This window comes from Siphateles boraxobius, unplaced genomic scaffold (assembly GCF_051911475.1).
Source record: "Siphateles boraxobius isolate OS27281-9 unplaced genomic scaffold, OSU_SipBor_1 20, whole genome shotgun sequence".
NCBI classification, from domain to species: Eukaryota; Metazoa; Chordata; class Actinopteri; order Cypriniformes; family Leuciscidae; genus Siphateles; species Siphateles boraxobius.
Genome location: NW_027508811.1, coordinates 7,343,782 through 7,366,700, shown reverse-complemented (window position 1 = coordinate 7,366,700; position 22,919 = coordinate 7,343,782). Strand labels below are relative to the sequence as shown.

Here is a 22,919-nt window from a genome sequence, read left to right as displayed (position 1 = left end):
CAATAAAACCGTTTAATGCACAGGTAAATCCAAGTCAGTTCAATCACGTTCTATGCGCTGTTTTCATTGAAGTACACATTCGTCACTCACACACAGAGAGTGGAGTTCGTGCTGCGCACGCACAGAAACGTATCAATGCTGTCGCGTGACTTAATAAAACAACTAATAAAATAGTAACAAAATAGCTTTGCTACTGAATCGCTACATTATATTTCTCAGCAACAAGGGGGTTACATTGCTATTTTGAAGTAATTAAACTGACAGCTTTGTTGTTAATAGAGGGACGCTGAAAGGACACAGGTACGCCTATCTTATCTCATCTCATCTCTCTCTCTCTATCTAATTAATTAAATTAAATACAATTAATTAATTCAAATAAATGTAATCTTACCACACTACTTTATCTCTGCGTCTGATTCAAAACGGACAGAATGATAGATCTTGGGTTTATTATATTGCTTTTTATCATTTTTGGACCTTGACAGCCCCAGGTCAGTATTCACTTTCATTATATAGAAAAGAGCAGTGTGGACATCCTGGTAAACTTTTCATTTTGCAGTTCATGGAAGAAAGTCATGAAGATTTGGAACAACATGACGCTGAGTAAATGATGACAGAACTTAAATTTTAAGTAAGTGCATGTGCAGTATCGCATTACTGTGTGCTCACCCCGTGATCCTGTCGTTGCGTCTTGTGTGTAACTGAGGGAGATGGGGCAGGGCAGGCTGTTTCTTGAACGGGTCACTGACTCAAGCTGAGAGGCCCTTCCCAGCAGGGACGCCGCATCCAACACCTCCCCCTCTTTTGCCTCCAGGTCCGACTTGGAAGTGGTAAGGGGTCTAGAACTTGCTGGTGCCCCCAAATGATGGGGGTCATTAAGGCAAGCAGTAGTGCTGCTGTCCAGGCTCAAGACCCGGGCGTGAGTTTTGGCGCTGCCTGTACTCGGAGTACGTCGCGTAGCTCTGCGTTTGCCTTTCTCCTTGTCCTTTATTCGTTCCTTTTCCTTATCTCTCTGACTGTGAGTTTGCACACCGTGCATTTTGGCCAGTAGCGAGGGTCTGCGGCGATCCTCAGGAGAGGGGCAGGAGTGGGGTGTGCTGGATGAGGAGTCTGTGCTGAGCTGGTGGGTGGAGTGTAGGCTGGAGGCACAACTAAGTTCACTCTGATCACTGGAGTCTTCCTCTCCTTTCATGAAGACTGCCGACCGAGGCTTTGCCATGCCACGTCCACAAATGTATTCCCGGTGCCTGCTGGCGTCAAAACTACTTGCACGCTGCTTACCGCTCCTTCGCCGACCACTCCGGGTGGCGGCAGACGAGGAGGCAGCCCGGTGAACAAGATTGGCTGTTTTGGATCGCACTTTGTCTGCTTCCGCCTCCTGGTGCTGGTGGGAAAGACCAGCAGAGACATCTACGCTAGTCCTTGATGCCATCTCCACAGTCCCCTCCCCCTGTTGACCCTCTGAGTTTGCAGGTTTGGGAGCATCACCGGTGGGCAATTTGGTGGCAAGTTCGTTGGCATGGGGGTTTTTATTAGCCTCCCCCGAGGCCATATTAGAGTTACGCGGGTCGGCATGTCCCGCATTTACCTTCTCATCCCCAGACAGCGACAGCAGGCTTTCTACGTGCGTGGAGCTAGTCTGCTCACTGTGTAGGCTGCTCAGGGTGCTGTTGGTATCCCGGTCTGTCCCACTGCAGTAGCTCTCAGTGGAGCCGCTGCTGCGTGTGCTTAAACTCCGTAAACTTTCGGCACTGCGTCCCCCTGTTCTTTCCCGTCCCCCCTGAACACCCTCTGACTGGTACAGCCCAGATCCCCCTTCCCCAGCACACTCTCCTTCCCCTGCATCTCGGGAGACAGATCGTGATATCCTGCGGCACTCCTTCGGATGATATCTGTGGAATTCGGTTACTGAAGTGCTGGGAGTTCCAGAGTCTGGCTGCTCAGAGCTCTCCGTCGCCCTCTGTGACCTGGAGGCCTCCATTTCACAGACAGGATCCAGTCCTCCCCGGCGGGGTGGAGGGTACAGGCTGAACTCGGGCAGAGAAGGATCTGGAAAAGCAGATCCTGCAGAACTTGAGGTGCGAGGCAATCCGCGAGGTCGAGATGACTCTTTGCGGAATGACTGTGAGTGGGTGGAAAGATGGGCAGTAATTTCTGTGTCACACGAGGACAGAGACTGACTGAAAGGGTGGGGGGTGGAGCCATAAAGGTCCTGAGCCAATGAGGTTGAAGGCTGCATGGAGGCAAAAGAGTCATTGGAGACAAGGCAGAACATCTTTGGATCCGACATTAAATCTAGAGGGAAAGAGAAATATAACCAAAATAAAATGTGTGTGAAAATTACAGATTGGGAGTCAAAACTTACCTTATTTTTTAATGGACAATCCTGGGCTTACAGCGAACGATTTATCAGTGCATGCAATGTTATCAAAATGCAATGACTTGCTTGCTTTGCAGTTGTTACATTTATGCTAAATATTGCAGTTTGGACGCTTTTACCCTCCATTTTGTTTAAATGCTTAAAGAAATCATGGTCAAGTCAAAATGTAAATATCGACATCCCTAATAAACACAGTCCTGAGTGCTGATGCATTGTTAATAACTGATTTAGTCATCAAACTCATTTATTACTCCATTCTGCACACTATCCAAAAACCACACTGTCCCTAAGGTCTTTTGCTTATGTGCTTTAGAAAGTCCGACTCCAGTGTGCAGTGCTGATGTTACCTTTCTGTGTCATCTCATTATTTACTAAAAGTTTTTTTACAGATAAAAACTTTTGGTTTTTGAGAGACACAGACAACCTTTTTCATGTCAGAGGTAATTTCAGCTATATATTTAAACTTTTACGAAACACTTTACAGTTGAATAAAATTGCAGTCAATAAAAATAATTGCCTAACCAACCAATTCTCACTTCTGCTGAGGACATAAAAACGTTTCATTGCATGTGTGACTAAAATAAAAATAAAATGCAGAATAAAATAAAATGCACATTATCATTGCCATTAGAGTGTAAACAGAAAAACTGATTTCTGATGGTGATATCGTTAAAGTCTATCCGTTTATAAGCACAGTTTTGATATACATCAGCATCTGTCTGGATGTTCCATGGAAAAAACAACTTCATATAGATTTGGAATGACATGGTGAGTAAGTAAATAATGACAATATTCTTGAACTATTTCTTCAAGTGATATCAATAGTGAACTTTTGGTGTTTCTAAAGACTAATTTGCATTGCATTATACTATAGCTGTTTTAATTAAGATTCACACCTTGGTCATGACTGCAACTCTGGGCCAAACTCAAACTAATGCCGTCGGGAGCCTTTCCAACACCTGCCCCTGCAAACAGACAGAGAGAGACAGAGAAGGTCAAGTTTTATAACTTATTCATTAACTTAACGTATCCGCCCTCTCTCTCTCTCTGTCTCTCTCTGTCTCTCTCTCTCTGTCTCTCTCTCTCTGTCTCTCTCTCTCTGTCTCTCTCTCTCTGTCTCTCTCTCTCTGTCTCTCTCTCTCTGTCTCTCTCTCCTCACTTACCTTTGCAGCTTTATTCAAACACATCCCTGACGTGGCCCGCAGTACTGCAGGTCTTCTGACATATTGCTGCTGTCTGCAGAAAAACTCTCTCTGATCCTGAACACATCTATTTATAGTAAACCTGGTTCACACTACTGTCCTCTGAGTTTTTTACAACTCAAAAAGTCCTACAACTTCTAATGAACACTTGAGAACACCCTGTAATGTTCCTGTTGCTGTCAGTTGGGCTTCCTTTGTCATTCTGGAGGTGTGTGACTGATATTAGGCAAGCAGGTTACACCAGGTTTTTATGATAAGGTGCATTTCATTTATATGTATGTTCCACAAAACAAAGAAAGTCATACAGGTTTATATGAAGGCGAGTATAAAAAAAATACATTGTTTTTTAATTTTGGGTTCACTTTTTTTAACTAGATACTAATACTGTAAGAGATTAAAAAAAAGGTCTCACGTTTAGTTGTGACTGAGCCTCCATGGGTTATCTGTTGGGAGTGAGAGAGATGAAATAAGCTCTGGTGAGTCATTTACATGTGATCATGATGTCTGTAACTTCCCATCACTGTTACTAATTTAGCAGACATGCACAAAAACACATCACAGTCATTTAATCACAACATAACCAATTAGACTTTGTTTCTACTCTATGACTTCACGATTCAACCAACAGATTCTGACCGAACACACACAAATCTGGGACAAGCAGTGCTATAAGCCAGAACATAACACCCCTGAGCTTTCACCAATTATACAGCAGCGACAGATTCTGACTGAAGGGTTGCCATCAAACAGACACAGACTCTAAACCAGGACAACTTCATTTAGCAAAAACGAATTATTTTACCACAAAATTAGTGCAGTATATGCAGAAAAGTAAATAATACTAGGAATTTCTAATATTTAATTTTTACAATATTTACAAATATATATTATTTATATGAATATATAGAATAAATATAATGTATATGAATATAAATAAAAATATAAATAAAAATATAAAAAACTGATATTTTTATATTTTATTTTATTATTTTATAAATAAAAATAAAAATAAATAAATAAATAAAATATATATTATTGATATTTTTACATAATAATATACATTGTTTTTCACATATTATGTTTCAATATACATATTAAAGTATATTATAAATGTTCTCCATGGCAATTTTTTATGTTCTAGAATATAATATTAAAACTTTTAAAGAAACTATCGCAGGGGTGTTCATTCTTATTCATAACCACAAAGCAATTATTTCAGACTCATCTTAACTTATTTTGAAGCAAAGAGTATTATGTTTACATTATAATTCATGGTAACATCTGTAGTCCTCAGCTGTTAGTAAAAGTGCCCCCCAAAAACATTCTTTGTTGTGGTGGTACTAACAATGTGCAGTGGTAATAAATCTTTGAATCTTAAAAATACAAACAAAAGAAATGCGGGCAAAAAAAGCAACGCCCCCTTCTGGACTTTGTGTCTGCCACGGAATAAAAAAGACAGACAGACAAACCTGATGGCTGGAGTCCATTCCTACGTAAGAGTTCCGTGAACTGCAGTCGACCGGTGGCGTCTCCTCCCGTACAAAATCAGACATCTCCATTCCACCCCCTGGATCCCTGCACACACACACACACACACATAGACACAAAAGGTTAGTTACCTAGCAACACACTAACAGGAACAGCCCGAGGGTTTGAGAGTTAACGATGTCATTTATGATCAAACTTGCACAGCAGCTCAGGCACCAGCAGAGAGGAGATCATTTCTAGCATCTATCCAATGTCTGCCACCCATTAGGCAGAGATCACCCTCCCTCGCTTCACTTTCTGGGAGATTATACAAATATTTTTAGGAGGTTTATTTTGATTGGCCCCACAGAGAATAAAATGTGGTGGTGAATGGTAATCCCATGGCTAGAGCTCACCTACCAACGTCTGCCTTTTCCATTATTTCGTTGGTGTAGCTAGAGGCAGTTTTCAGGAGATACATGAGGGTCTTTGGAAGAATTAAAAACACATGAGCTCTTCAGCTCAGGGGCCTCAAGCAGAAATATCATATATTTTCTTAATAAGTACAGACCTGGACAAACCATGAATGTCCCTCCAGATGTGCGTTTATAGTACATCCTGTATCGATTTCTCTTTTACATATAAATAGAAATGCAAGAAAATATGCGTGTTCTCAAAAGCATGACAAGTTGTTGAAGCCTGTAAACAAACGTTGTTAAAAAAATTGATTCATGATTTGAGTAACTGTGTTTAATGTGTTCTGACTCTCTGACAGTTTGGAGACTGTTTCCGACTCCTCTGAGCAAACAAACAAGAGCATCAGGTTCTATATCAGTTCTACTGATTCACTCACTCCTTCCCCTCCTCCCTTTTCTCTCTCTCTCAGTGGGTGATGAATGGATCCAGCACGACAGCAGATTAGCTCTCAGAAACATCCCTACCGCTGAGCAACAGCGCTGTCCCTTAATCAAAACTTTGTTGAGATGAATTAGAACCGTTCTGAGTGGAATCAGGGCCTCCCTGTCGAGATTCCAAATCCTTCTTGAAAAACGTGACATTCAAAAGCTTTTCTTGAGATGAGTCAATACTTTTCCTAAACTGAATCAGAACCTTTCCTGTGAAGATTTAACCCCGAAGATGATTTATATCACAACCTTTATTGAGAGAATTCAGAACCATGATTCAAAACTGTTCTTGAGCCAAATCAGAAACTTCTTAAACTCAAAATCATTAAAGGACAAGTTCGGTATTCTACACTTAAAGCCCTGTTTTAAGATCGTTTCTGATGAAATCGAACGGTTAAGATTGAAATTTGGACAAATGCTGCTGTCCCGAGAATTTCTGTATTAGCACCCCCCCCCCACCCCACCCCCCCCCCCCCCCCCCAATGTTTTCATAGGGGAACTGGAAGACCGAGTGGTCTGGGGTTGTCACTGATATGCTCACACAAACACGCTGCAAAAGATGCTTTCCAACAGGTGTTTTACCATTCGTTGTAAAACTGTGGACCTATTTTTCCAAACGTCTCACATTCGGACATTCTTCCGTTGAGAGCTTGAATAATAGACACTCCAGCCCAGTTGGTGGGATAATGCACCTTTGCCAATGTTTGGATAGCATAGCCTACGATACCGCGACTGCATAAGACTACAGAAAGAATACAAACAACCCCATTTCCGTTTCCAGCGGCGGAGTAATACCGTACCTCACAGAACATCCAATACAAGTCAATGGAGTTGGACAAAAACTACGATAAAACCTGTTGGAAAGCATCTTTTGCAGCGATTTTTGTGTGAGCTTATCAGTGAACACCCCAGACCACTCGGTGAAAAGTTTAATGCGTTTTATGAATGATTCTTCCAGTGCCCCTGTGTTAGCGGGGTGCTAACACAGAAACCAAAAATTCTCGGGACAGCAGCATTTGTCCAAATTTCAATCTTAACCGTTCTATTTCATCAGAAACGATCTTAAAACAGGGCTTTAAGTTTAAAATACCAAACTTGTCCTTTAACTGTGCAGTGACTCTCTACTTTTTGTAATGGCTTTTGAGTAAACCATAAATGATTCTTACCCAGGCCCGTTTGAGTGTTCTTGCCGGGTGCCGGTGCCCTCACGTTGGTGCTCTGCCCCCTGTACCCGCCCCTCACTCCCTTTGGCCCGCAGCTCCACCACCTCCCCTTCATCCAGCGCGGTGTGCAGGCGATAATTCACAGCCTTCAGCAGCACAAACATACCCGCTATCACCCCACAGTAGATCCCCACAATCACCATGGTGGGGGGCAAGGCCTACAGAGAGAGAGAGACACAGCAAGAGATTTTACATGAGTAAAAAATAAGTCATTTTTGTGGTTTTGAGCTCATTTGCAATATCATTCTAATTTTTATAAAGAAATAACTACTTTTATTCCGCAGGGATGGATACATTTGATTAAAAGTGACGGTGTTTACATTTTTACAAAAGATTTCTATTTCTAATAAATGCTGTTCATTTGAACATTCTGAAAAATAAGCAGCACAACTGTTTTCAACTGATGGTAATAAGAAATGTTTCTTGAGCACCAAATCAGCACATTAAAATGATTTCTGAAGGATTATGAATAATGGCTGATGAGAATTTAGCTTTCCCATCACAGAAATAAATTTTAAACTATATTAAAATAAAACAGTTCCAGAACATTCCAGTTTTTACTGTACAAAATGCAGCCTTGGTGAGCATTAAAGGCTAAATTTTGTATTTAAAATGTAAAAACCTTACCGAGCATAACTTCTGAAAGATTGTGTACAATCTTTAGATCTATTATTGACATATTATTTTTCCCATCAAGGGATTCAAAAAACCTTACCGATCACAACGTCTGAAAGGTTGAGTACAATCCTTAGATCTATTATTGATCTATTGTATTTCCCCATCAATGAATTATTAAAAGAGCCAGATCATTTCAAATACTGACATTAAAGCAAATCAAGGCATTATGATTAGACGGTGTGATAAGCTCACATATATCCGCCTATTAACATCCTTCCGTTGTATAAATATCATATTCAAATATAGGACATGGTTATACAGAGTTACAGGGTTATAAAAAGGGTCAACAATATTTCAGTAGAAACCGGAGGGCAGAGGCTAAAAACAGCCTGGCACTGAACGGACATCTGTGGACTAAACACCTCTCCATATCTGACACACACTCACACTCATATAAATCCTCAAAAAACCGAGGAGCACATTCATCAGTTGCTTATTGATTCAATGATTATTTCAGCACTAGTGCAGGATTTTACACGATATCATTTAGCTGTGGTTAAAAGGCAATAAAGTACTCAAGCTGAACCTAGATAGATGGATGGATCTGTGCAGGACGTTAAATACGGACTGAGTGGCACCAGCCGCTCCGTCACATATCTAATGCACAAACCCGAGACCTCACCCACAGAACGGGCATGGCTTTAAAAGTTATACACATGATGCCTATTACAAGTCTCTTTTTATAAATAGCCTGCAAACAGAAGTATAATGTTTCACAGTGAAGAGGGATTTTGTTGTGCCATGAGTCGTTATGATAAAGATGGAATTTGACGATGGTTTTTTTAATGCATTTAATGCATCTGGGGAATTCTGCGGAAACGGTTTAAATATGGTAAAATGTGGCAAACAGCTGAGAGTACTGCACTTTTTTGGCTGAAAGCATAATACAAATTAGCTAATATATTTAATAAACAAACCCACGATGGGTAGATGGGAACTTTGCGAAGAGCGAAAGAAGTTCAACATTTCTGTGTTCACTGTTCAGCTCATTCTGGCGATTTATATTAAAACGGATCAGAACTCACTGTGGCTGTTCTGAGTGTCACAACAATTCACTGATAAATCCTGATTAGATCAAAAGCACAGTACTAAGAAATACATTACTATTAGCATCTACTATGGACATCTATGGTTCTGTGAAGAAGAACCTTTAATATCATTCAAACATTTGGGGTCTGTAATATTTTTCTGACAGAAAAAATACTTTTGTTCAGCAAGGACACTTTAAATATATTAAATAGAGTGTGACAGTAAAGACATTTCATTTTTTTGGAATAAATGCTGCTCTTAAAACTTCTGTTCATCAAAGAATTACGTGAAGAAAAAGTGTACATGGGTTTCCAGCAAAAAAATATTGAGATTATAACTGATAATAATAAGAAATGTTTCTTGAGCATCAAATCAGAATATTAGAATGATTTCTGAAGGATCATGTGAAACCGAAGACTGGAGTAATGATGCTTAGCATCACAAGAATAAATTATGGAAACTTTACATTGTACTAAAGATTATTTGTACTGGTGAAAGGTTCTTATTTTCTTCACATTAAGAAACAATGGTTCTTTTAAGGACCATTCACTAAAAGGTTTTTTCTATGGAATCGCGGTGTATGTTGTTCATATAAAAGAAAGGTTATTTTGATTATCTTATTCCACTCAATGAAAGTCAAACAGTTTTGTTACACATCTCCAATGTACTTCAAAATATCATCTTCTGAATTCCACAGAAATAAAGTCAAACAGGTTTGAAATGTCAAGAAGAACTATACTTCTAAAGCAGAGAAAGACTAAACATGCACCAAATCTCATGACATCAGGTCTAAAATACCCAACTGTCAAAACATGTCGTCAAAACCAAAACAAAGACTCATCAAGCCAGAACTGAACCAATTCAGCTGTAAAAAACAGTTCCCAAACCCCCATTGCTGATATTTCAGGGTTTTCCGTGACCATGGAAATCTTTTTGGGGAGACGAATAAACATAAGCGTAGCCTGTGAATACTGAAAATGAGAGAGAGAGAGAGAGAGAGAGAGAGAGAGAGAGAGAGAGAGAGAGAGAGAGAGAGAAGAGAGAGAGAGAGAGAGAGAGAGATGGATAAAGAATGAGGAAAAGATAGAGATGCGCTGATAAGGACTGAGGGATGGAGAGAAGAAGAAACCCGACGGCTACATCTCTCACCATGTAGAGCGTGAACGGGAGGCAGAGCAGCAGCAGCCACAGGTAAAGGTGAAGCGCGTTCACGAAGGTGTTCTGGTGGGGGTCGTAATACCATCCGCCCGTCACCGACGCCCACACGCCCTGCCGCAGGATCTGCAGGGTCTGCGACCCCATATTTACCCCCTATCCCCTCTCTAGCCGTCTCGGAGCAGGAGGTACGGCGCTGGCCCGTCGAGCCCCGTCGCAGCCATCTTCTTCTCTGTGGTCCTCCAGAGCTGCGCTTCCCGTCCCATCGTGCCCTGCGCGCACCCGGCAGCTCGCGCTCAGCTCGTGTAGAAAGTGGCACTGCGCGTGCCAGAGATGCAGGTTATTCTGTAGCGCCTCCGCGCGGCGAGCGCGAGTATCGACCAACAAAAACATCTGGGGCGATACTGTTGAAAGCTTTGATTTTTTTTTTTGAAACCTGTTTACTTAAATTTGATAAATAAACAATCACATCCTCTTAGTGAGGTTGTTGGATAAAAAAAAAAGAATCGTATCGTCATGAATTTATACTAAGCGCGAGTGGGTATTCGAAAAAAATAGTACAAATATTTTTAACAACATGATTCTTTCGTACCATTATGCATTTTTTAGTGAAAGCGCGGTTACTGTATGCAGATCCAGGTGCAATAAATTAGGTCGGGACTGGCAGTATTTGGGTCGAGCTAATTGTCACTGTTATATGAATAAAACTGAATTCTCATCAGAACATATCTGCTGCTGGCTATGAGTCTGTTTCTAGTGCACTAACGAGAGCGCAGTTCACGTTTATGCAGAAGCGCAAAAGATGCGAGTGCCAATCCAAACACAAGGGGGCGCTGTGCAATATATAATCTCTATAAGAAGACATTACACAAAATCAAAGAAATTTAACTTCATTATTACTTAGTAATTTAATCACTTACAAAGAACATACAAAAACAGAGTTTTAATAGGCAGAAAAAAGTTTGTACACTATTTGAATTATGAACGACACTGCAAAAAGGCTCTGAAAAACAACTTATTTTCACTGTGAATGATACAGAACTCAGAAACACTGAAATATAGAAAATGACATACACACACATTTCAGTTCCCTTATTTCAAAAACTATTAAATTACAAAGAAAATGTATTTATATATATATATAATAACTGTAACAGTCCAGAGAACAGGTGCAGAGAACTGTCCACAGGTTTGTGCATCAATCAGTCCTGCAACATTAAATCAAACTTGTTTGTGGCTGGCCCGCAAGTGTTACTGCAGACGTGCACGTTTCTCAGGTGGTGGTTTGTTGGGTGTAGTTTGTGGGGCTGGCCGGGGAGGGCCAGGAGGGGCGGGAGGTTTTGTCTCTCGTTCTTCTTGAGGCTTCACAGTCTCAACTGGCACTTCTGGCTCTTTCTTTACCTCCACTAAGGACAGACAATGAGAGAGATATTTATATATATATATATTGTATATTAGCAATTAATATTATATGGACAAAAGTTTAGATATTTCAGTAGCCCATCAAAAAAATCTATATTTTTGACAATACTACATAGAATACAATACAATAGAAAAATGTATATATTAAAATATTTATATAAACCAAAGTGGCTAATAGGAGTGATGGCGAGTGATTATATTTTTCCATCCAAAACACCAAAATATGCTGCTTTTTCAAATATACTGCAACACATTCTATTTTTAAATTGCTTTGAAACTGTACCGGACATTGTCATTTTTGTTCAGCATCATGTCAAACTCTACTTGACTGTGATTGCATCTCAATTTTTACATGTTTTTCAAGTACGGCTTATATATAGATTAGTTGAAGTATTGACAAAACTGAATTGTGATTTTCATCTGTAGTGTGTGATATGGTGAGACCTAGTTGAGTATGTATTTATGAGCATTGTATGAGTAAGTATTTGCCCACCTGGTACAGGCTTCTCTCCTGGTTTGGGCTGAAACGGAGACACAAAATCGTGAGATTTTTTTCCTTTTTCTATTCAGAAACCAGTTAGAAATGTTTCATGAGGAGTACATTAGTAATACCTGATAGAAAGTTGGGGGAAATTTATTGCGCAGATCTAGTAGCAGCGTGTCAACTCTCTGCCTCTGGAACAAAGAACTCGGCTCCTCTTTCCGCTTAGATTTAGGTTTTACCCTTTCTATAACAACACATACAACACACAAATGTAACACTTTTTGACAGGTACAGTTGTACTTGTTGAAAGATGCTTCCTGCTGCTGTGCGTGTTCTCACCTTTCTCCTCCTGGTCTTTAAAGTGCCACCAATACCCTTTGGACGGGTGGTACCTGCAGAACGACATTGCTTCATCAAACGCAGACTGAATCCCATGAACCGCTGAGAGCTGGGACACATCAAAGCAAAAGACTGATGTTCATACTGATAAGAGAAAGGAGTTATTAAATCGTTGTAAGGTTTACAAACGCACCACTCTGGAATTGATGACTGATCCCAGGTCAGGAGCCTGATACACCACTCCAGCTATGATGTAGTAGTCAGCAAGAGGGATTACTGCAGGGAAGGGAAACAGAACATGCAAAAAGATTATATTGTTTTGTTTTTCTGCAGAGAAATTTAATGTCAGCATATTCAATATAAAGTGAACAAAAGGAAAAATTCCTGGTATTACCGTGTATAATTTATCAGTGCACAATATTACAACTTCATAATTGACTAATTGCGCAACATTGACTCGAGCTTAATGACACTATTGTCTCCTGTAGAGCTGCTTACTTCATAAATGATTAACTTTACAGTTATTGAACTGAACTGAATCAACGCTTAACTGATTTGAACAAAATATTGATACTAATGTCTAATGTAGAGCTGCTTTATAACAAAATTTTAATTTGTTTAAAATTTGATGAAGTTTGTATCACTGATCCTTATTTTCCTGTTAATCACGGTAAAGCTGCTTTGAAAACAATTTTATTGTTTAAAGTGCTTTATAAATAAAGGTGGCTTGACTATTTCAAAATTCAAAACAGAATTGTAATAATTTATCAAAAAGTAATAACCTCTGAAACAACTTTTTGTCATCTAAAAATGTTTCTAGCAATTCGATAAGAATTAACACAAACAGAAGAGTGATTGCAGAATAAGGGAGACAAAGTTGTAACAAATAAGCAAAAACAGCCACGCAGACAGCAGAAACTTTATGTATTAGTGATGAAAGCTTTTACTCCGGTAAATGGTTCATTTAATGGTCAGTCTTCAATCAAACCAGATTTATAAAGTTAAAGTACTAAATTATGCTGCTTTTCAAATATACTGTAACAACATTCTGTTTCAATTTGGTTTCTCGCAGGGCGGAGAAACGGGCGGACCTCGGCCCCCTTAGGGAACTCCAGGGAAAGGATTAGATAATTGTGTACAATTTTTAATTTAAATGAATCAATCTGGTGTACTTTGAGAGCAAAATTAAAATCTCAAACCTATAGAATAAAAAAAAAAGGGTACACTGACTTGTATCTGGACTCAAACTTTAGTTGTGAAAGTGTCTCAATCCACACTACATTCACACTGGTGTTTTTAGAAAGCCAAACAATTTGAATATAATAATAATAATAATAATTAATTCCATGTTAAAACTGCTTTAACGTTGTCCTTTTTGTTAACTATGATGTCATACGCAACTTGACCTGGATCGCAAGTCTGTCAACATTACAGTTTGGAGATGCACCGATATGAACATTTCAGCCGATATCAATCCACATCTTTGGGAGCATCTTATAAAAACAAAAGTCTTACCATTAAAAGCCATGTCACAAACACACAATTTCAAGGTTCTCATTATTTTTATTTATTTCATTTTATGTAGCCTATATGACTTGCGCTGCACATGTTGCACTTAATTGTATTTTCCTTTTTTGAAGTGATTCCATCCACTTATATTTCAAACAATTCAAAACCATCATGGCGAACAGTGCACATCTGAAGTTTCTCAGCTGAAGAAAATAATCCATTATTTATTGGCTTTAATATATGGGCCAAATTTTCTAACATTTTCTAACATAAAAAATGAACAAATATTGTCCGATAACAATATGGTGGCTGATGTATCGAGCGTAAATCTACAAATACAACGCACACACTTAATCAAAAATATTCATAAATAATGATACATAATGATGATACTAAAAGAACAGCCTAACAGACAGCAGAAACTGGACAGCAATGCAGAAACTCACCTTGTGTTGGTGATTGTCTCTGCTGCTTTCTGATGATGTACAGAATCGGCTCCTGAGCGTGAAGTAAAATATATTCCACACCCACCATCTGACTACACACACAAAACACGAAATAAGCACGCAAACAACACACTCTACTCCAGCTCAACCTATTTTTTTTGTTAAATTATTCGAAAATAAAACAAGCAGCAGTGTGACAGTTAAATAAAGATAACATATCGTCTGTCTTTTTGTTTCCAACTCATAGACATGTAGATTACATACATTCTGACACATCTACAACACACATTGCCCAGTTCTTAATAGCATCAGTGCTTACTTCAGGTGATCCAGGGTTAATCTCTGCATTTTCACCACCTCATTGTTGCAGGTGCGATCATAAAAGGGATTGCTCCTCTCAGAGAAATACTCCACCACATTGCTGGGGTTCAGGATGGGTACCCAGCCACTGTCCACCCACGAGATGCCCAGCAGATTATCTGACAATCACAATTTTTTTATTTATTATAATAGATCTGAATAATATATCTGGGAGGTCACTGTTATGAAGCTCTCTTACAAGGAGCAAAAGTCAATAGTGAGGTAACCCGAGCTATTTGGGGGCAAGATTTGGGGCTCTCAAATAATGCAGATACTTGGACGGTATACAAATTTGGCAGTATGCAGGCAATATATCAATTTGTAAAAGAACTAAAGAGCTGCAGTTGAAACTTTTACATCATCTCCAAATTACACTGTTAAGCTGACGTAAGTTTTTTTTTAAATATTATAGCCTATTGGGTACAGATTTGTAGGAGACTTATATTTATTCTATGACTTATATAATTTGTCTTATATTTTAAACACGATGTGACCTAAATCCACTTTATATTTTTTTTAGGTGCTGCTGATAATAATATAAAGACTCAAGAGTGCTTCAAACAGGAAAATTGTAATCTCCTTACTTATGCTGCCCTTAAGAGCATTTTTCTTAAATGGATCCCTGAAGTGATTTTTGATTTTCTTTCACTGGAATATATTACTTACTGGTCAAAAGGGAAAATGGATATGGTTTATCAGACATGGACACCTTTTTTTAAGTATATAGGTCCCAGGATTTCACGTATCTTTTTGCAAAACCTTGGCTGGTGAACATGAACCTATTTGTTTATGTTGTTTGTTTTTTGACGATGCATATGTTGGAACGTACTTGTGATCTGTGGCCATTGTTCTATTTTTAATGTTATGTTAAAGACTGAAATAAATAATTAAAAAAATAAAAAAATCCCGCTGTTTATTTAAAAAAAATCATATTCGAATGTGAATATTTCCGTCAAACAAATAAACAAAAACAATAAAATATACAGTAGAAAACAACAATGCGCGCCTCCTACAACAAACTACAGCGACAATGCTAAGAGTGTGATTATGTTGGCTTGACAAGGCAAACGTTAATCTATTTTTTATTTCTTTTACAGCATTTCAATGTGATGGCGAAGGGATTTGACAGGAATAAAACTGTCAACGAATAAAACATCGTTGTAAAACAATTCGTGAAATACGTGAAAAGTACCTCTTAAATCCACCGACGCCATCTTCGCAGTTCGGACTCAGGCGCAGGCTGATGATGACACAATAATCGTCGACGCTCTATGACGATTGCTCCATGTAGTGCATTAACAAAACCCATTCTGAATTAAAAAATATGCCATTTTAATTTGTTTTATTATTAAAACTCATTGTTGAAAAAAATATCGGTGCCCCTTATGAAATTTATATTTCAAAGAAATGTAAATGTGTACAGAAGAGGGCACAGAATAAATTTCACGACAAAAAGAAAAAAAATCCTAAGTCATTTTTGCTGAATCACGAAGATCAGCAGCAAGTACATTGGTCAATAAAGTGAGATTAAATGCATAAAAATATTTGTTTTATTTAACATATTTATTTATTGCAGGTTTGCGTAGTATTTTGATTTTGCATTTCACTGTTTTTATTCATTTTGAGGAATACTGATTCTTTTTTGTGCAAGTGAGATGAGTAAATGCATGCTTGCATTTAGTCTAGAACTACAATAACATCATGTTCACATACAATGCCTCTGCACTTACTCCAAATTTCTCTTAACATGGGGACCGGAGAGCTGTCAGTCAATAAATGGGAAAACAAAGTAACTTGCGTTACTTATTTGAAAAAGTAACTCAGATATTTTGCTGTAAATTTAAAAGTAATGCATTACTTTACTAGTTACTTGGAAAAAGTAATCTGATTACATAACTCGAGTTACTTGTAATGAGTTACCTCCAACACTGCTGTGGGTAACCTACATTAAATATTTCGTTTTAAATGAGACTATACTTTCTCTTTTGGCTCTATAAAATATTTTAAATATATATTTAAATACATAGTTTTTCTGGTTAATTGAGTCTTTCTGGTTAATGATATTATCTTTTTGGCAACATAATGCATCTATGAATGTTGACTTTTACTAGTGCAGGTAAATATTTTGCCTCTCACTAGATCAGTCTTGCCATGTTTATAAGTGTTCAATCACAGGCACGCGCACACACATACACACACGCACACACACACACACAAACACACACACACACACACACTCACACAGACACACACACACACACACACACACACACACACACACACACACACACACACACACACACACACACACACACACACACACACACACACACACACACACACACACACACACACACACACACACACACACTAGATTTTAAAGGATTAAATTAGGACAAAAACAATTATATTCTTTAAAAGCCGTATAGTCAACACAACAATGAAAGGCTTTTATAGAATTATGTAAAGGGGTTTTCGCACAGGTTAGATGCCGTTGGACCTAATTTAAAGTACATTGGTTGAAACATCATCCCTTGAGAATAATTGATCAGATGGGACAAATACTCAGGAATACTTCTGCAGGAATATGAGTGCAGTGCAGCGTAAACCTAATGACTGCAGAGCAAAAACAGGATTAAACCAATAAAAAAGCCACAAAAGAACCATTAAATTCCTCATCCAACCCCAATTCCAGTCAAGCTCAAATGCCACAAATCCTCAGACTACCAAGAGGATATAGCATTGCCTCAAGTCAAGTGTAACATTGTCATTACAAACTACATGTAAGAATGTATAGCATAGAATAAAGTATAGTTCCTCATTATGGCAGCTAACCTGAAAAACATGTTTCTTTTTTAAAATGAACAAAACATAATCAGAGTTTTATCTGTTCCCAAACAGAACTTTCAAATATGTGACAATTCTGACCAACCCTAAAATAAGAAAAGTCCTGACTATGTACAAAGTCAGCGTTGTAAAAGCAGCTTTGCCCTAGAGACAGAAAACTCTATAGTTTCTTTCACAAACATGTATTGTTACAAAAGGTATTGTTACTAATGATAAATTAATTTATTATTGTCATTTAGTGTTTTCAGAACATTACTGGTATTTTAAAATAATCAAAAAAGAAAAGGAGCAATTGTAATGGCAATTGTTTTTTTTGTTCTACATGTTCACTATAACTTATAAACACATTGAGAAAGACTGTTATTTATTTTTAAAAGCATCTATCATCTAACAATTTTTAACAAGTAACAACCTAGAGATAGATATTGTTAAAAATAAAATAGTAGGTACCTATAGTACCTATAGGTTGGGGTTAGATACCTCCCGGGGCAAGAATTCTGCTGTCTCTGACATCGGTTAATCAATTATTCATCCAAATTGTCAAAATAAAATTTTAAATACAATATGCAGTATTGATGCAGTATTTTACATAAATGACACTTTAAAGAAAATACATAAATTATATCAAATTATATTACAAGTCATTTATACATTCTGTAATTTTTTTTAGGGGGGGGGGGGGCACCCATATAGTCTGTTTCTGCCGTTTTCACATTTTTAAAGTTGTGCAATTTGTCTGATTCATGAAATGTCCTGTTTAATGCCTTACTGTATTCATATGCCTTCATGTGGCATAGTGTAAAGGCAATAAACATTTAATCAGTCTTATTCCTGGATTTTTAAATGTTTTGCTAATTGCACATGTTAAACTTATATCTAGGCTAAATATGCTACAACCCACATTATACTTAAGGAGGGCATCTTCCATGTGTTACCCTAATCTTAAATTCAAAGTCATCAAAACTTCACACAGTAAAAGAAAGAAAGAAAGAAAGAAAGAAAGAAAGAAAGAAAGAAAGAAAGAAAGAAAGAAAGAAAGAAAGAAAGAAAGAAAGAAAGAAAGAAAGAAAGAAAGAAAGAAAGAAAGAAAGAAAGAAAGAAAGATATACGAATGGGCTTGTTTTTCAGACGAACTATATAGCCTATAGAATTGGTCTGAATTGCACATGTGTTTGTGAGTATGAAAATGACAGACTGAGCAAAGCAGGACTCCTCATCCAGCACGATTTACCGCAATCACGACACACCCAGACACAACCATTTGTAACACACAGACACACACACACACTTGTGGGACACAAACATGACGTTTCAAAGATAAATTCATTATGGAGATATTCACCATTACTTCATAGATCAATGAATGTGGGTTAACAATAACTTTGCTGTGAGCATAATGAAAGAGAGAGAGCAGTTCTTCTGAATCAAGAGAGGATCAAAAGGAAGGAGATTAAACTGTATTTAAACAGCTCTTTTCAGTGTCCGACAGCAGCTGTTTTCTGGGGGCAGAAAACATCTTTTGACCAAGTGAAATGCGTTTGTTAACGGCTGAGTTGCGCTCAGCTGGATTTCAATGGAGACGGGACGCCGGAGCTGGAGACTGACAGACAGGCCGTCTATTATCGTTACATCCGCGAAGACCGCATTTCTTAAGGGCAGCGCGCGCACTGTGGCTTGATGCGCGCGCTCACTCCCTTTTGAGTCATTCGGTGAGAGCAGGACGTGCCGATCCCGTTCTGCCAGACCGCTGAAAGAAAAAGAGAGGGGGAGAAAAAGAGGAAAAATTCACAGTACTACTTGTGTGCGTGAATCATCCAGGAATCCATCTTTAAAACCGAACCGTGAAGAGCTGCGGGGCATGTAAACGCGCGAGGAGGCAACGCAGCGCTTAAACGTGACTTCCAGGGAACTGTCGAATCGGTGGGATGAGCGTGGAGCACGGCAGATTTGAAGGAAGTATACGCAAGGGAAACAGCACGATGAGCGTCAAGAGCGGCAGCGCGAACACCACCATCATGCAGCCTCTCGTTGGCCGGAGCCGCGGAGACGCGCGCTACCCGCAACACGCGCCCCACCAGAGCGGTTCGGTGGTGAAACCCCAAAACGAGCCCGCGGACCTGGTGAAACGAGCCCTGGACTTCAAGACGCAGGGCACGCAGTGTTACAAGGATAAAAAATACCGCGAGGCCATCGGCAAATACCACCGCGCGCTACTGGAAATGAAGGGTCTGTGTCGTGTGCTGGGAGACCCGGACACCAGCAAATCCCCATCCACCGTCCTGACGAGCATCAGCAAGTCCAGCCTGACGGACGAGCAGAAAGGCGCGGTGGAGAACGCGGAGTTGGAGTGTTACAACAGTCTGGCTGGTGGGAACGCACATCATGTTTCACCACATGTTTCAATGCACATGTTTTCTATGCATTCCACCTGTTAAGACCGAATGAAAGCAGGGTCACCATAATATTCAGATCAGTACGATTCGATTTAGTCCCTCCAATCCTAAATATGCCTTGAAAGAATGTAATTTTCAGTTCTGCTTGCTGAATGACGTCATGGTTTGTCTAGATTACAGGTCTTATATCTAAATTTGATTATAAACTGTAAATCATGACAACACGTCTAAAATATCCTTATCAAAAAACATGTAAATCGTCATCGGTGGAATTCATTTTGTCTGTGTTTGCATGTAGCTTGTCTGTTGCAGATGGAGCTTGTGAATTATGAAAGAGTGAAGGAGTACTGTCTGAAGGTTTTGAGAAAGGAGGGTGAGAATTTTAAAGCCCTGTATCGCTCTGGCGTGGCGTATTATCATCTGGGAGATTTCAACAAAGCCCTGCACTACTTAAAGGAGTCACACAAACAACAACCCACAGGTTAGTCAGATCAAACTCTCTCACTCACTATACCAGCATTTCTCAAACGGGGGACATTTAGACAAATAGTCCGAATATTCTGTTAATCCATGGCAAGCCAAATAGAGTGACATTTCAAAAAGAAATTCCAGTGGCCTTGGTTCCTTTAAAAATGTAAACCTTGGAACAAAATCAAAAATTAATCTCAGTTTCTATTAATCATATTAAGTTTGCAGTGATATTTAAATAACAAAATTCTCAATAATAAGCAGCAGCTTCTGAACCCAAATCACCTGCTCTCCAGGACCACATTGATTGAGCTGATAAATGAATAATAAATAATCATAAAACTGAAATGATTTATCTTTCACTACACCCATTTCCTGTTATAACAGCTGCTTCCTCCTTTTCTATGTGGGACAGATACTAATGTCATCCGCTACATCCAGCTGACGGAAATGAAGATTCGACGAAATGCCCAGAGAGAAAAATCAGAAGTTCCGTAAAACAGCTCCCGCTTGAATAGCTTTCCACTGCGGACACCCCACTATCCCCTCATCGCACTCTCCGTGGACGAGGTTCGGCATTTCATGGAAGACTTTGTTCCAGTGCGGGTCAACACACCTGTCTCAGTCCTGTCAGAAACAGTCTCTGGCTCAGATTGAAGAGCTGAATCAGGTGTGCTGTGCCCGGGAGTAGAGCGTGGAGACCCGGGAAAGGAGACCACCAGGGATCTCACTGGCGTTTATTATACTTTCTGAAGTACAGTAGTGCTGTCAAAATGCTTGCTTTTAATCCTCAGTTGTATTTAAGTTCTGGAAATCGAACAGATGTAGGTCTCTCGCGGTGGTTGTGCTCCACAGAACACCATTTCGTGGCTGGTGAAACACTGTAGTTTACATATTCCTGCAGCTTTTTGTTTGTATATTGTTTTCAGATCATGACAATGTTTTTTATTCGAGATTCTGAATCAGTTTGGTTGTAAACATGTAAAGCTCCTTCATTTGAAGTGGAATTAAGTGTCACTACTAGTGAAAATGATGCCAATCATATACAACCTACTCTTCACTTACCCACATTCAGTGATCTCTCAAGATCTCACACGCACAGAGTGGGCTTAAGTGCACACACACACACACACACACACACACACACACACACACACACACACACACACACACACACACACACACACACACACACACACACACAGTGAACATGAGTGGAAGCATGTGAATCAAGCACAGTCTGACTGACACGTATATACAAAAGCATGGAGTTAAATCAACTGTGGTCATTGTTATAAGTAGAAATGTGTGGGTTTTTTTCATGCTGTGTTATTTATAATTACATTTGATTCTTACTGATAGTGAAAAGTGACGACATTAATTTGACGTTAATATTTTCATTTTGACAGAGAAGGGACTTTTTCTATCTATATTTGTACTCAACTGTTTATTATGGGCTTTATTTGCAGCTTAACAGCAGGTACACTAAACAGTCCAATTCACTGCTCCATTCTGGTTGCTATGGTGAGGTTGCATGGAAATCATCCTTTGAGACAGATGGGGATGGTGTCCTAGACATGCTCGCTTAGACAAATCTGTGTAAAGCAGAAGAATGAAAGATTAAACGGTTGAACAGTCTGTCTAAATGTCTAAACTGCTGATTCAGTATTTAGTAATTATGTTAAATTTGAAGTAATGTGGACCAATGAGATCTCATTACGGAACAATAATTTCACTCAAAATGAAGGCAAGACACACTAAGACAATTGTTTTGTATGCAAATTAGGCATCATGATTAAACATGCAACAATTTGATTAAAATTCCATAACATAAATCTGAACATTGGATAAAGCCAGGTTCAAAATTCTTTTGAATTTTGATGACAGGTAACACTTTATTTTGATGGTCCACTTTTAGACATTTTAAGTAACTTTGCAACTACTGTACATGTCAACTCTCATTATTAGTATATCTGCTAACACTTTATTTTGATGCTCCCCCAACAGACAGTTAAGTTGCAAATACGAACCCTAACCATAATGCCTAACCTAAGTCTACCATAGTCTATTAATGCTCTAATGAAATTTAGTTGACATGTAGTTGCAAAGTTCCTTTTAGTTAGTTAAGTGTGTGGATTTTGGATAGCTCTTTTTATCACTGCATAAATCAAAGAATAGCCCAAGAATAAAATGTAACATATCAGGTGAATTATATATGAATAAATCCCTCTGTAAAAACCTTCAGAATATAGATCAGAATAAAACTGAAAAGGTTTGGAAGAAAGTGTTACTGAGGAGATTAATGTGCAAGAGAAACAAAAATCATTCTGAGGAAACAACCTTTAAAATATGTATTGTAATTGAACTATATTGATGCAAATTATAAAGTGTAATAAAATAAAGACTTAGATGTGAATCTTTGATGTTTTCTTTCCACAATAGTCTTAAAGAAGACGTGATTGTGAAGCAAAAGAGACCAGCATCTAAATATTGACCAATTCATGAAAAAGCACATTGAATTTATATCTTGCCTTAAGTTTATGTTAAGCGAAACAGAGAGAATGCATTTGGAGAGTCTATAGTCTCATTTATTTGCCGTGATGATGATGATG

At 38.7% G+C, this 22,919-nt stretch overlaps 3 protein-coding genes across 8 annotated transcripts in view; 1 reads left to right on the top strand and 2 right to left on the bottom strand.

Annotated features, from left to right (window-relative positions):
- pcnx1 (pecanex 1) overlaps window positions 1–10,353 on the bottom strand; it is a 33,909-nt gene extending 23,556 nt beyond the window's left edge. For 4 of the 6 annotated variants that reach the window (XM_077236537.1, XM_077236538.1, XM_077236541.1 and 1 more), the window contains exons 1-6: window positions 10,034–10,318; window positions 7,121–7,335; window positions 5,052–5,157; window positions 3,995–4,025; window positions 3,277–3,345; window positions 670–2,295 (exon numbers count right to left, since the gene is read on the bottom strand). In XM_077236537.1, coding sequence (XP_077092652.1) covers window positions 670–2,295; window positions 3,277–3,345; window positions 3,995–4,025; window positions 5,052–5,157; window positions 7,121–7,335; window positions 10,034–10,186 — 2,200 coding nt within the window. In that variant the 5' untranslated portion in view covers window positions 10,187–10,318. Of the gene's footprint in view, window positions 1–669; window positions 2,296–3,276; window positions 3,346–3,994; window positions 4,026–5,051; window positions 5,158–7,120; window positions 7,336–10,033 lie in introns of all 6 variants that reach the window. The other 2 variants (XM_077236539.1, XM_077236540.1) reach the window with 2 other exon arrangements.
- A 575-nt stretch (window positions 10,354–10,928) lies between these two features.
- med6 (mediator complex subunit 6) lies at window positions 10,929–15,876 on the bottom strand. The gene is made up of 8 exons (XM_077236536.1): window positions 15,792–15,876; window positions 14,559–14,718; window positions 14,240–14,331; window positions 12,478–12,560; window positions 12,285–12,393; window positions 12,074–12,189; window positions 11,955–11,982; window positions 10,929–11,445 (listed from the first exon to the last, which is right to left on the bottom strand). Exons 1-8 carry the CDS (start codon window positions 15,811–15,813, stop codon window positions 11,291–11,293), a joined length of 765 nt encoding a protein of 254 aa, XP_077092651.1. The 5' UTR covers window positions 15,814–15,876; the 3' UTR covers window positions 10,929–11,290.
- A 2,808-nt stretch (window positions 15,877–18,684) lies between these two features.
- ttc9 (tetratricopeptide repeat domain 9) lies at window positions 18,685–22,723 on the top strand. Its single transcript, XM_077236535.1, has 3 exons — window positions 18,685–19,813; window positions 20,138–20,320; window positions 20,723–22,723. The coding sequence occupies exons 1-3, from the start codon at window positions 19,372–19,374 to the stop codon at window positions 20,803–20,805; spliced, it is 708 nt and encodes a 235-aa protein (XP_077092650.1). The 5' UTR covers window positions 18,685–19,371; the 3' UTR covers window positions 20,806–22,723.
- Window positions 22,724–22,919: the final 196 nt, after the last annotated feature.

Excerpts from the sequence above, each read along its gene's own strand:
- med6 (XM_077236536.1), bottom strand. The coding sequence starts at position 15,813 with ATGGCGTCGGTGGATTTAAGAG. Across the intron at positions 14,719-15,791 it reads GGCGTCGGTGGATTTAAGAG|ATAATCTGCTGGGCATCTCG; the intron begins GTACTTTTCACG and ends TGTGATTGTCAG. Across the intron at positions 12,190-12,284 it reads TAAAGACCAGGAGGAGAAAG|AAAGGGTAAAACCTAAATCT; the intron begins GTGAGAACACGC and ends GTGTTGTTATAG.
- ttc9 (XM_077236535.1), top strand. The coding sequence starts at position 19,372 with ATGAGCGTGGAGCACGGCAGATTTGAAGGAAGTATACGCAAGGGAAAC. Across the intron at positions 19,814-20,137 it reads GTGTTACAACAGTCTGGCTG|CTTGTCTGTTGCAGATGGAG; the intron begins GTGGGAACGCAC and ends GTTTGCATGTAG. Across the intron at positions 20,321-20,722 it reads ACACAAACAACAACCCACAG|ATACTAATGTCATCCGCTAC; the intron begins GTTAGTCAGATC and ends TATGTGGGACAG.